The sequence below is a fragment of the Pholcus phalangioides genome, unplaced genomic scaffold (genome assembly GCF_987345545.1).
Source record: "Pholcus phalangioides strain wild (caught in Gottingen) unplaced genomic scaffold, Ppha-v1.0 ptg000005l_1, whole genome shotgun sequence".
NCBI lineage: Eukaryota > Metazoa > Arthropoda > Arachnida > Araneae > Pholcidae > Pholcus > Pholcus phalangioides.
Window position 1 is genome coordinate 12,768,286 of NW_028301598.1, and position 13,407 is coordinate 12,781,692.

Here is a 13,407-nt window from a genome sequence, read left to right on the forward strand (position 1 = left end):
CTTGCAAATGTTTTCATTTCGGATTTCTACCAAGTCAAAGTCTGTTTTAAATGAATCAGTTAATTACCATAAACTTATTAGTTTGATTCTTATTAGATTATGAATAATAATTCAATAATTATAAATAAATAAGGAATTAACAAACGAAATAACCACCATGATGAGGTTTTGACGCTATTTAAGTAATTGGTGATCATAATTAATTTACTCCTACCAGTTAAAGCCCGTTTTAAATGAATTAATTCAACATCATTAACTTAATAGTTTCCCCCCCCCGTCTTGATTAATTAATAATTGTTCAAGAGTTATAATTACTAGTGTGAATAACACTTATTAATGAATTGATAGTAATAAGTATTTAAGTAAATCTTATTTCGTATGATGGCTCGCTGCTCGCGCTGACGCACGGAGGTGCTGAGTGCGTTTCGCCCACTGATCTGCCTCTCCACGCATTGCATCATGACCCCGCACCCCTCTGGAGATGTCGGGACACTAACTAATGGCCTTGAGCACAAGTGAACCTAAACCTGGATACGTGGCAGCATTTAGGAAAAGTAATAAGTTCATTATCGTTTTTTTATTCTTCAAAACGGGTTTTTACTGTTGAGAATAAATAAAATAAATAATTAATTAATAATAATTCCTAATTAATTGAATTTTAAATTATTTCATTACGATATTTATTAAATAATAAATAAGCGTCAAGAACTAATACGTTAACGATGGTTTATTGACTGAAGAAAAACGGGCTTTGACTTGGTAACGAGTCCCAAATAAAAACGTTTGCATCATTTTGCGGACTTCTACCATCTCACCTTGTCTCCGAGCTTGAACCGTGGCATATACATCGGAGTAGATGTAGCAACTGAACATTATATTGGCCCTCGAATAGAAAGAAGTTGGCCACCCATGATATAATAGATCTCATTTAAATCTCCACCACCTCAGATGATAATTAAATAAATGTATCATTAATGTGAACCATCAAATCAAGTGATGTGATATGACAGTTTTTCAAAGTGTGCGCCGTGGCTTCTACGAGCGTTCCGGCGAGATGAAGATATTGATTTTTGTGCATCTTTTTGCTTTGAATTGGTACTTCTGTAATTGAAAACACCAATTAACTACAGGGCCGTCTTAAGAGCATCATGGGCCCGGGCCAAATGATTTTTCTGAGGCCCTACTACGCAAATTTTCGAAAATCTCAACCAGATCCCATTTTTGTGAGGCCCCCGGGCCGTGCCCATGCCTTAAGACGGCACTGCTTAACTATTCTGGGGAGCAGTAGTAAAACTATGAACTGGACAAGTGAGCTGTGGGTGACATAAAACTCATTTTCCTATAAAGCCTTATTTTGCTTTTACGGGGCCGACTTCTATTTGGGGTAAACAGGGGTCTGCCCAGACGTTTTTGCAGGGTCCTGTTTTTGTGAAAATTTTCTTCTTTTTTTTTAAAATAATAATAACGTGATTCACACGTATTCCCAAGGGATCAGTATGATCAGTCCAGGGAATTCGTTAGTGTTAGTAAACATCCATGCCCGAACCGGGATTCGAACCCAGACCTGCACAGTGAGAAGCCAGTTCCCTAACCACTCGACTGCCAGGCGGCATTTTTGTGAAATGAGTCATTAATTTTGTGAGCAATGAGTAATTTTGTAGGGAGCGAAATAATCTAGTTGATCTATCACAAAAGAAATGAAATTTCAAATTTATGAATTCATTATTTTTTTTTTGTGTGAAGGGTCTGGAAGGGTCGCAAATTTTAGATGAACAGACCCCTGGTTATTGTAAATTTTTGTGGGCCCCATTCGGCTCGGAGCCCTGGGACAGTGCCTCGGTTGCCCCAGCCTAGTTACGTTCCCGATTTTCTATCATAAATTATTTATTGTGTGTGTTGAAAACACAAGTTTTTTTTTAATCAAAGAAATACACACTGGAAGAGAACGTTTTTTTTTCTCCCCACACAGAGAAGGGAGTGGTAAGTGAGAGGAGAAGGTGAAAGAACAGGTTTTTGAAGAGTTAATACGTCACAGTGCAGGATGGAAGTGCATCAGCGCAACTCTTTTATCAAACATTGGTGATGAAGCAATGTTGGATAAAAGATTTTACACCTCACGTTATGTATTGGCTCGCTTTCAACCATCTCGGATGATAATGAAATAAATGTATCATCAATATGAGCCAACAAATCCAGTGATGTCATGCATAAACAGTCGAGCCCGAATATAACCAAGTCGTGAAAACATTCGACGTTCCCGATATTCGTGAAAACCGATACACCATACTTATTCGAGTTTAATGAGAAAAACTACTCGACCTATTCGCGATTGGTCTGTACGAGGAGCAGGTGGTCCTCGTACAGCCTTGAAAATTTAAGAAAATTAAAATTATTTACGTATGTCACAAACATTAAAGATATTCACGTAGGGTTTGAATTAATACCCGCGTACTGCAAATCAGTGTTTCTCAAAATGTGAGTCGCAGCTTCTAGGGTAGTCACAAACCTTTACCAGAGGCGAGCTGTCGATATTGATTTGTTCAGTGCTTTGAAGTGCTACTTGAAGTGTTCTGGGGAGCTGTGGGTAAACGTTGAGACAAGGGTGAAATGGAAGGCAAAATTTTAAAAATCACGGATGTGAGTGGTCCGTCGAATTGTTACCGATATTTCAATAGTTCTGACGTTTACAAAGACTTTCTTTCAAACCGAGCACGACTCCGGTCTATCGCCATGGGGAATTTGCTACCGAATGAGTTGTGCCGGGAATGTGAGTGCATGCCTTTAACAGTCTCAGTGCCTATAAGGTGTTGTGCCTGATATTGCAGTGCTGACATCAATATTTTAAATTGAGAATGAAGCATAATGAGACTGAATATTTGAACCGTTGTAGGCCTGTTGCTCTCAGTGGCGAGACTTTTAACGCGAGCTCGACTCACATTCACGGCTCGAAGTTGAAAACCAACTTCAGCCGATGACCACTGTGGTGCATGGTTTACAAAGACGAGGACCTCTGACACAAACCTGTATTTATGTCCATCCTTCTTTTTGAGTGGTTCTGGGAATGAACAGAACCAGCGTTATCTATAGCTGGAGATAGCTTGATACGTTGACAGAACACACCTGAAGCCGATTTTCGCATTAGTGCGGTAGTACTTCAGAGATTCGGGCAATTTTCTTGAAATACAACTTTTGATTTTATAGAACTTAATCCATTGAAAAAAATCGGTCCACCAGTGTGGCTTCCCAAAGGAAACTTGGAAACAACCCCTGCCCCCTAAAATTTGCGGACTCTTAGATTGTCACCCTGCCCTGTCTTGCTATAATCTATGTCTGTAAAACTTAAGAGCATCATGAGGCCCCCAGGCCGAGTGATGTTCTAAGGCCCCACTACCTCATTGCAGAAGTATAAGCAGGGCCGTCTTAAGAGCATCATGGATCCGATTTTTCTGAGGCCCTACGTGGTGAATTCTCGGAAATTCCAACCACATTTCATTTTTCTCTTGGGGCCCCCGGGCCGTGCCCGGGTGGGCCCATGTGGTAAGACGGCACTGAGTATAAAGGTCTTCCAATTTACATACATGATTTCCGAAAGTACAGTATTTATCATTTCATATATACCAGCCCAACAACCCAATTTCATATTTTCCTAGCTCCTATTGCTCACACAATCATCATTTGAACATCCCCTCTACCTTGTCATTAAAAGTCAGCAAATGCGAACCCCCCCCCCCCCCTCTCACAATTGGTGACGTATTACTTGAAGATGATCCCTTATATCCCAACGATATTTTCAACATTATTTTATTATTGTATTGCAGGTTCACTAGGACGGAATTAAATTCGTTATAACCGATAAGCATGCAAACGTTTATTTTTCATTCAGCTAGAGAAATTCAAATCTCTAATATTCACATTAGGAATTAAGGTCTTTGTAGCTCCCACTGACATTAGTATGTGATGGAAGCAAAAATAAATATTTTTTCTTTAGTTTATTTAAAACCATTTTTATATTGTTCAAATCGTTTGAACTAATTCAGTTCATCGAGACGAAAACTTGGATATCCAATTGATACCTATCACTCATTTTTTAATTACTTTACCAACTCGCAAAGTACATAGTATATAAACTTGAGCAATTGAAACTGCAGCATAGAAAGCATCAACGTTAATCTTTTTTCAAATATTGGATGTGGAGGCTGACTTTGGTAAAAGAAACTTTGATAAAGAGCGTTTTTTTTATCAAAGTTGCTCATTACACTATCAAATTTTTTGTCAAACTTATTTTATACATGATCTTTGACAAAGAACTTTTATAGTGTAATACCGGCCTTAGGCAGGTGCAAAGGGTGCAGTCGCACCGGGCCGCTAAATTGGATTGATTAAATTTATCGTTTGACATAACGTTAACAATGCTTAAAATTCCGTCTTAAGACCTCTAAATCCAGACATCGAACCCTCTGGCATAGAGTTTTCACAGACCCCCCCCCCCCCCCACCTACAAGCCAAGAGAAGCATGCAGGTGTGCCCTGGTGTTGGACCAGTGGGGACGGTAAATTCTTTTAAAATTATTCAAATTACACGAAAGAGGCATAATGCATGCTTGCCCAGATGAAAGAATATCTAGTAGCAACCCTAGATAGATAATCGGCTCTATAGCCCCGACAGCCCCTCCCCAACTTTTAGGTGTCTGGGGTCACTATTATCTAAATTTATTGTCGAATGGTTTTGTTTTTCCTGACCATGAAATAGTAGTTCAATATTCTTTCTCGGGTGGCAATGTAAATCTGGCGTGCATCAGGGTGTTCATTTACACTGAGGGATCAGGTATCCCTGTTTTGAGGGCCACAAAGCTGTTTTTGCCTTGGGCTGAAAAATGCTTAAGTCCGTCCCTGGTGAAATGGGTAAATTCTGGTAAAAGCAAGATCAAATGTTCAAAAATGCTTGAAACTGAAGGAGAAAAATGCGCAACTTAGATTTACATCAGCAGCAAAAACAATAAAAATAATTACCTTTCTAATAAGAGTGCTTCAAGTCTCTCCTGCAGTGATTTTTTTTTTCACATTATTTTTAAAATCTGAAATACTATGTTACAAGCCTTGATGATATTATAGAGCAGTGGTTCTCAACCTTTTCAAGCCTGCGGCCTGGTTTCATTCATTTTTGTGAGTCGAAGGCTCAGTCAAACACACAACCAACGGACAATTCGAATGAGGAAAAATGAAACGGCTAATCACTTGCAGCCCGGTATGAATAATGATATCAGGGCCTGGAACCGAGCCACGGCCTGGCGGTTGAGAAACAGTTATAGAGAACGTAAAAATATAAATATCAAGAAGTCTCTCAAAGTTTTTTTATGATTTAAAAATTTAAAGTAAATAAATTATTTCTTCTAGAGGAAATTTCTATGTATTTTGTGCCTTGGGGGGGGGGGGGGGGCGCCCCCTTCTGAGGCGAGATTACAATGTTTTTTAAAGTAAAAAGTAATCCTGTGGGTACACTTACTGCATATATGTATATAAAAACTGTGTATTATATTTACTGCCAAAATTTTAAAGTGCTACAAAAATTAAATTTTAATTTTCCACCCCTGCGAGTCATGTAAAAATTCCACTCGGGCATGCAAACTAAATAAGGAAAATTCTTTTTCAGGATTTATGGGAGTTCAACATGAGAAATGCAAAAATAAATATGTATATATATTTGTCATTATTTAAATATTTTTCAGTAAGTATTTTCATAAATAGATGGCAACACATTTTTGAATGTGTAGGGAACACATCAAGAAAAGGGAAATTTCGTTGCGTCACACAACGAAAGTTTTTAAAAAATTTGACAAATGCAACCATTGCACTCATCAGTTGTATTCCCTCAAGTGTAACTAATATGCTCATTGGCTGCATTTGTCCAGGTTAATGTAATACCAGCAGCATAGACGATCAAAACTTATGGGAGAAATTTTAGTTTTGTAGAAAATTTTGAGATTTCGTAAAACAAAAGAAATAATTTGAATTTTTTTTTTAAATGTAATGCTCTTTATTTGCTTGTTTTCATCAATAGATGGCAGCACATTCATTTTGAATGCACGAGGGCAAAATTTGCTCAACAGGGAAACTACGCATTGTTTTTCCGGCATGTATTTTTACAAGTTACATGCCCAGTAGGGTGGAATGAAATTTTTTTTTTTTTCGAAATTGCTATTGTAATAGAATTTAAGATATGCCTTAATGTGAAGAAATGTCATTCCTAATTTTTTTCCCCAAAATTCAAACTTCTTGAGGTTCCTCATTGCCCCTAAAGCACGTGTGGAATTCTATAACATGACACCGCAGAGGATGCTTTCATATTCCCCTGAACACGTGATTCGTTAAGTGAACTGGATGCTTTTCCCTTGTTTCCAGTATTCATCTGCAATCTTACCCCTTAACTGAGAGGGTGTATAGCAGTCAAAATGACGACCAGAAGCTTTTATTGTGACATTTTAGGAAATCCTAAAGAGTTGGATTCTCTGGTCTTGCCCACCTATGGCAATGTTATGCTTTATTATTTGCTGACTCAACGCAATATGAAGGCACAAAAATAAAGAAAAGATCTAGCTATTGCAGACATTTGTGAAATTATCGTGGCAAAGATAGAAAATATTTTGAAAACTGCTTCAATTCCTACGGTTTCTCACCAACGAATTTGCAAAATTTTCAAAGACTTTTACTGTAAATACAAGAATATTCAGAGAAATATGAAAGCAAGGAAAGATTCTCAAACTTTCAAGTTGAACTTGGAATCTTTTCAGTGCGAAGCACGGAAATTGTTCGACATTGCAGCATGCAAATGTGATTTTTAAGACTCAGTGTGACAAGTTGAGAAAGATCCCAAATTTAGAGCGAGATTTCTTGCAAGATCAAAGAAGTACATGCAAGATGGCCATTGGTCGAATAGATGTCCTAACAACGAAGAAATTGAAAATCAATGAACAAAGGAAAATGATATCCCATTTGAAGTCCATCTCAAGAAGAAACAGCGGAAGCTAGTTCATCAACCACTAAAAACTCATCTATATCCAATGATTCTGAGGAAAGTGATCTATATGAGCCAAATCACAGTTTGCCGTTGAATTAAGCATTTCCATCTATCTGTGCTAAAGCAAGTACTTCATTTTCTTTTGAAGTTCTACCATCATCCTCACAGATGAGAACTAAATTACCAAATGTTGCTCTTGCTTGTGATAGAACTGGTGTGTCTGACCGATCAGCTGCAATTATTGCGAATGCTTGGAATAAGTATCTTTAAAATTGATTAAATGCTTTTGCTTATCAGTATTCGTATTTCGTTATATCGCACGTACCATATGCGCGTCACTATAATCTTCAATTATTATACAGGACTATTGGCTGCTAAGCCATTTTCCTGCGCGATAAGACAAACAACCTTCTTGTTACCATCAGAGGGTTTGTAAAACTTAAAAAGGGAATTTCCCCATTTACGACGTGTGACGTCATTTCGAAAGGGGAAAAAAAAGAGACCATGCCTCACAAGAAATTCCTCAGGGATTTTCTTAAAAATTCGGGAGAATTAAAAACTTTTCGGGAGGTCGAGTGATGAAGCTAAAATTCTGGAGATTCCCGAAAAATTCTGGAGACATGGCAGCTATGCTAAGGCGACATCAATTTCCAAAAAAAGTGAAAAAACACCCTTTTTCGTTCCACCATATATATAATGCCCAGTCAGGCATATTATATTTTTTTTTTAGATTTGTCCACCCCTGAAACTTAGCCAGAAGTGGCTTGCAGGACTTGTGCATTGAAGACACCCCCGACTTATGAGTCACTTAAAAAAATCAGGATCCATGATATCTGAGCGTAAGCATTCAAATCGCCCAAAATTGAAGCTCGAAACTTCTGCTAATTACCAAAAGTCTTTAGCTCTATGCAAAGCAATCAAAGTTCTTTTATCCTCGCCGACATGTGAAAAGTGACTGTACTTCTTTTACTCCGCACATGACATAAATAATTTGAGTACATGCAATAAATGGCATTCAATCAAATCCCCAGCAAAACTGATATTTAAAAAATAATTAATTGCATACAAGTGGCAGTCAAAGCATTTTTTATTGTTTTTAACGCTGCATTAATACAAATGTAGGTAAAATTCAGATATATATGTGTGACTTTCTGCGTTTTTTTTCCGTCAAATTCCACTCACACACCACACGCACGAAACATACACACAGTTACATCACGCAGTCTCTGAACCAAAAAACATCGCACAAACAATCAAAACTGTCCGGTAGAGAGCAGAGAAACGTTTCGTAGAACGATTTTGGAAAAAATTAAAACTTTTATTTTGTGCGACGTTAAAAGAAATGAGGAAGAGAGCAAGAAAGAGAATCGAGCTAACTAAAACAGTTAATAAACTTCACCTGCAGAAAAACAAAATCAGCGTGAAATCAAATTCTATAGTCGATAATTAAACGCTGTTTGTTAAAACATTTGGAAGACAAAGAAAGCATTCATACAACGATTGCTCACATAAATATATCATCCCTAAAAAAAAAAGAAGAAAGAAAAACTCTATATTCCATTAAACAGCTTAAAAGCGAGCGAACTCCAAATTTGCCATATGACACAATACTTTTCAAATTACATTACTTTTTAATGGCATTGAAAGAACAGATAAAAGGGGAAAAAAAGAAATTTTTTATAACAGCTAATTAAAAAAGCAGCGACATTTCGCTCTTAGTTTTTTTTTGTCGATATAAATATTTTTCTTCTTTTTCAATTAATTTGTTTACAATCAATCAACATATTATTTGGCGCAACAGAAACAAAAGAAAAAAATACACTCATTACTAATCAAGAGTCCTTTTTTTTAAATACAATCATGTGTCTACCGGAGGTCCTGCAGCACATGATGCAATACATGCAATGAATTCTAAATATATATATATATAAATTCCACTTCATATTTTTCTTGCTTTCATGTTAACTCTCTGTCATCCTCCTGAAAATCAAGGGAATCAATCAAAAACGCTGAAAATCAAACAAAATCACAGTTAGAACACATGAAAGCTAAAATAAAGAGGGAGGGGATATCTCATTACATAGAACGATATGCTGGTGCAAATGTTAATGCACAGATGGCTATTTCCCCCAAAGCAGAATGTTCTGCATTGCTCTTCAATGAGCCCTCGGCTGACTGGAAGAAAATGTTCAGCAAAAAAAAATTCCCATAATAGCATGTTTTCTACACTTTTCTTGAAAAAGATTCTTCAAGATTGTTTTACGACATGTCACAGATTTTGGCACATTCTGCTTTAAGGGATATTTCTATGTAATGATAAGTTGCAGACCTGACAACTTTCCGTATTTAGCCCAGCAATGCCAGATTTTGGAATGTTTGCAAGGCTTCCGGATTATGAATTCATATTGCTGAGTTTCAATTATTGCCATCAATGTGAAAAAATAAAAGACACATTGCATTTGCGGTTTTCCACTGTCACTTCTTTTCTTTAGAAAGCGACCCCCCCCCCCCAAATTAACATGAAAAAGCACTTGCAGCATCACATCCCTTAAACGCTAGGCATAATGCCCTACATGAACAGTGGTCAAAGCCATCCAAATCTGTTAGCATAAACAAACATGACGTCCTGTTAAAGTTGAAAATGTTTTTAATGCATGTTTGATCGTTGATAATACTATGCCAGCCAAAAAAAATTTTCATAGTGAAAATCAAGATCTATATACTGGAAAAATACTGGACATCGCTAGTTGTGGGCAAAATTTCTAATTCATGCTAAAAATTGCTAATGGTAGGGAAATTGCGGGCTTTTATAAATCTGTGTTTAGAACAATTTTACAGAAAAAAAGTTTAATTTGACATAGCGAAAACATCCATTGTAATTAAATGTCATTCAAGAAAGCATCTTCGAAAAAAATGGACATTCCTTTAGAATAGTCTGACGGCAAATGATGATGAAAAATACGGGAATGTCCTGTAAAATATGGGTAATATGGTCACTTTATATATTGCTTATGTTGGTTCTTATTATGGATATAAAAAAAATTTGACATACAAAAGCATGTTCGTCAGATTTTTACCTTCTGAATGTTGGCAGGTCTGAACTCGCTAATTCGCTGTTTGTCTCGGGTAAAATTATTTTCACCTGGGCTGGTAGATTGTATCATCCATGTTACGAAATATCTACTTTGGTTACCATTCACCTGCATTTCAGTCCTTATATCGATCATGGATACTTGCAACAGTGCTCTACATTAAACTGTTGTATTGCCTATTTCCACTTTCTCTTAGTCTGTTTTTTTCTTTCTTTCTTTCTCGTAAACAAAATATGAAACCATTAAGCATACTCTATTGAAATTGAAGCATGGTGACATCATTGAAGGTGACACCATAATCACTTCGGTTCTTGTATGGACAATTCTACCCTTAAATGCCTATTGTACAAGGTATGACCGGTAGATAGGGCAAATCAAAATCACCCCTCCTTTCGAAAATATGAACAACCTGAAGCACTGCCATATGCCCATTACATTCTTCCCTAACAATCTGTGCTTGTTTTTAAAAATTTCTTGGCAGGTGTGTGGTTTGTTCATGGGATAGTTGTAACATAAGATTTGTTATTAATGCATTGTGTAATGGAGGAGAGAATAAATATGAAATTCTGTTTCAAATTGGGTAAAACTGCAACAGAAACTCATGAAATGCTGCAAAATGTGTACGGAGAGATGAGGCTGTTATACTGTCGCAAGACAGTATTTCAGTTTCTGGATCATACTGGAAACAGCAAGTTCAATCTCCACTAATGATTGGCAGTAAAAACATATTATTATCTGCTGTATCGATGAATTCATAACACAACTCCATTCACTGTTGTTTTTGCTTGTTGCTTAGAAGATGAGGGACAAAGTTTACATTTTACCCAAATTCTCAGTCACAATGGTTCGAACAATTTCACGTGGAGGATTCAATTCTTTCATACCATAATTCAAATGGGCAATCACGTAACAATAACTTTCAAACTCTGTCAATATTTGTTTTATTCTGCTCATCACCAGTCTCCCATAATGATGTTCATCTTCGATGCTTTCATGACCTTCACGGAAGCACATGTACCATTGAAATAATATATTACAAGACGCAGCTTCATCTCCATACATATTTTGCAGCATTTCATGAGTTACTGTTAAAATTTTACCCAATTTGAAACAGAATTTTATATTGATTCTCTGCTCTATTAAACAATGCGCTAACAACTAATATGTTACAACTACCCCATAAACAAACACCTGCCAAGAAATTTTGAAAAACAAGCACAGATTGTTAAGCAACATCAGGAAGAATGTAATGTTCATATGGCAGCGTGTCGGGCTGTATGCATTTTTGAAAGAAGGGATGATTCACCCTACTTACTGATTGCACTTTGTACATATCTGCTCAATGTCTATACGAGTGTGAATAGTTTTTGATGCACTCTTTTATGTACATTATCCAAGACTATTGTGGTTGATTTCAGAATGAAATATTCTGCTTTCATAGCTTAGATCAGCGGTTCTCAACCGGTGCTCTGTGGAGCCCTTGGGGCTCCATGTGCGCGACCCAGGGGCTCAGCGGCCACTCTAGAATAAAATAAATCAATAAATTTGATAAACAAACAAAAAAAGAGAGGCCTAAAGGGTACCGCCATATAAATAATATACTAAAAAGGGTTCCTTGAGTTTAACAGGGCTACACCATAAGAATTATTCACTGAAAAGGGCTCCGCGAGTCAGAAAAGGTTAAGAACCACTGGCTTAGATGGTACAACACTCATCCAGCAAGCAAGAGATCGCGGTTCAAGTCCCTGTGGGGGAAGTGATGAATTTTCTTCACACACACACACATCTCCACAAATAACCAGTCTTTCAATGAATCTTGTATTAACAAGTGGAGAGGACGTTCTGTTATGCATGAAAGACTTTGCAGATCGCTTTCCAACCGAAGACCCTATAATTAATTATCCCTGGCATGCCTTTCCGGTCCAGGTTTATGGTCTGGAAAGTTCACCAGTGGTGGTGGTCAATGGTCAAGCCATGTTCACCAGTGCTTATGGAAAATAAGCACTAGCTTTACCAGTAGGGATTGACCCCAGGGTTTAAGCTGGATAAAAAATTCCTTTCGCAAAAAAGCGAAAATGGGTGGAAAAGCTTTAGCAAAATGCTGCTGCAATGCTAACAAGGGCGTGGGGGGGGCGCACTTGGGGGTCTGGGTTCCCCCCCCCCCCCGAACAAAATTTCTGGCTACGCCCCTGAATGCTAATGCAATGATTGATGGTTGGACGGCCACTCATTGCGTACCTCCTGTACGCATTTTTGCGAAAGTTGTTGCTACTTTTTTTCACATTCTATGGTTTTCTTTCGAATTTTGCGAGAAATGCGACCGTAGCTTAAACCCTGATTGACTTAGAACATTACCATTGGCTGACTGAGTAACCTAAATAGTGTAATTGACAAAAATAGAATGTTGCACAATAATAAAACATATCAAAAACTGCAAATAACTTTCAGAAGACATGTCAAATATATACATGCTTCACAGAAAATAAAATTAGAGTAAAAGTAAAATTTTAAATTCAAAAAATGGTGGGGCATCTTTCGTTTTTATTCTCATATACATTTGAGCTTCCAAAATCTATATTGTGCAGGTGTAGATACACATTTTTATATTAAAGAATGTTAGCCATGTCTGATATGACACGGTGAGTGTCTGCAGATGTGAATTGGCCCTTAATTTTCGCCATAGAACAGCGGTTCTCAACCGGTGCTCCGCAGAGCCCTTAGGGAAGGTACCTTCCCTAGGGAAAGTTTAAAAAACAGTAAATTTGAAAAAAATGTTATATTTCAGTAACTTTGATGAATAAATAAAAAATAGGCCTACGGGACTCCACCATAGAAATTATAGACCATAAAGGGCTCTGTGAGTCAAAAAAGGTTGAGAACTGCTATCATAGAGAGTATGAGGAACAGGTTGTAGGTGTCTTAGTGCTGCGAGTTTCTCATCTAGAGCAGTGACAAATAATTTAATTTGATCAAACTTTTGTGTATAATGGTTGCATTCATACTTCTTAGAGATCAGCCATGCAAAATAATCAAAACGCTAGTATTTTTCAAAAACTTTATCATATGAAGGCAAAGGGTAATAGGAGGCAATTTGACCTTTTTGATGATTGATTAGCAACAATTGGCTGTATGTCCCACTTTTGTTTCAATGAAATGAGACCACTCTTGGGTATTAATGATTTGTGAGATCAATAATTGGCAACTCTAGCAAAAAACTGTCATCTTTCACGTGATACTTCCTTATAATTCATATAATACCATTTTCAGGTATTTGATCTCCAAGATGACAAAAATTTACACT

At 37.1% G+C, this 13,407-nt stretch overlaps 1 protein-coding gene and 1 long non-coding RNA gene across 4 annotated transcripts in view; one reads left to right on the forward strand and one right to left on the reverse strand.

Annotated features, from left to right (window-relative positions):
* Nucleotides 1-13,407, forward strand: part of LOC149086322 (uncharacterized) — a 119,647-nt gene that overhangs the window by 15,883 nt on the left and 90,357 nt on the right. The window lies entirely within an intron of this gene.
* The window catches only part of alph (protein phosphatase alphabet), a 46,669-nt gene continuing 41,345 nt past the window's right edge, over nt 8,084-13,407 (reverse strand). For 2 of the 3 annotated variants that reach the window (XM_089232340.1, XM_089232341.1), the window contains exon 6: nt 8,084-8,994. In XM_089232340.1, coding sequence (XP_089088466.1) covers nt 8,971-8,994 — 24 coding nt within the window. In that variant the 3' untranslated portion in view covers nt 8,084-8,970. Of the gene's footprint in view, nt 9,024-13,407 lie in introns of all 3 variants that reach the window. The other variant, XM_089232342.1, reaches the window with a different exon arrangement.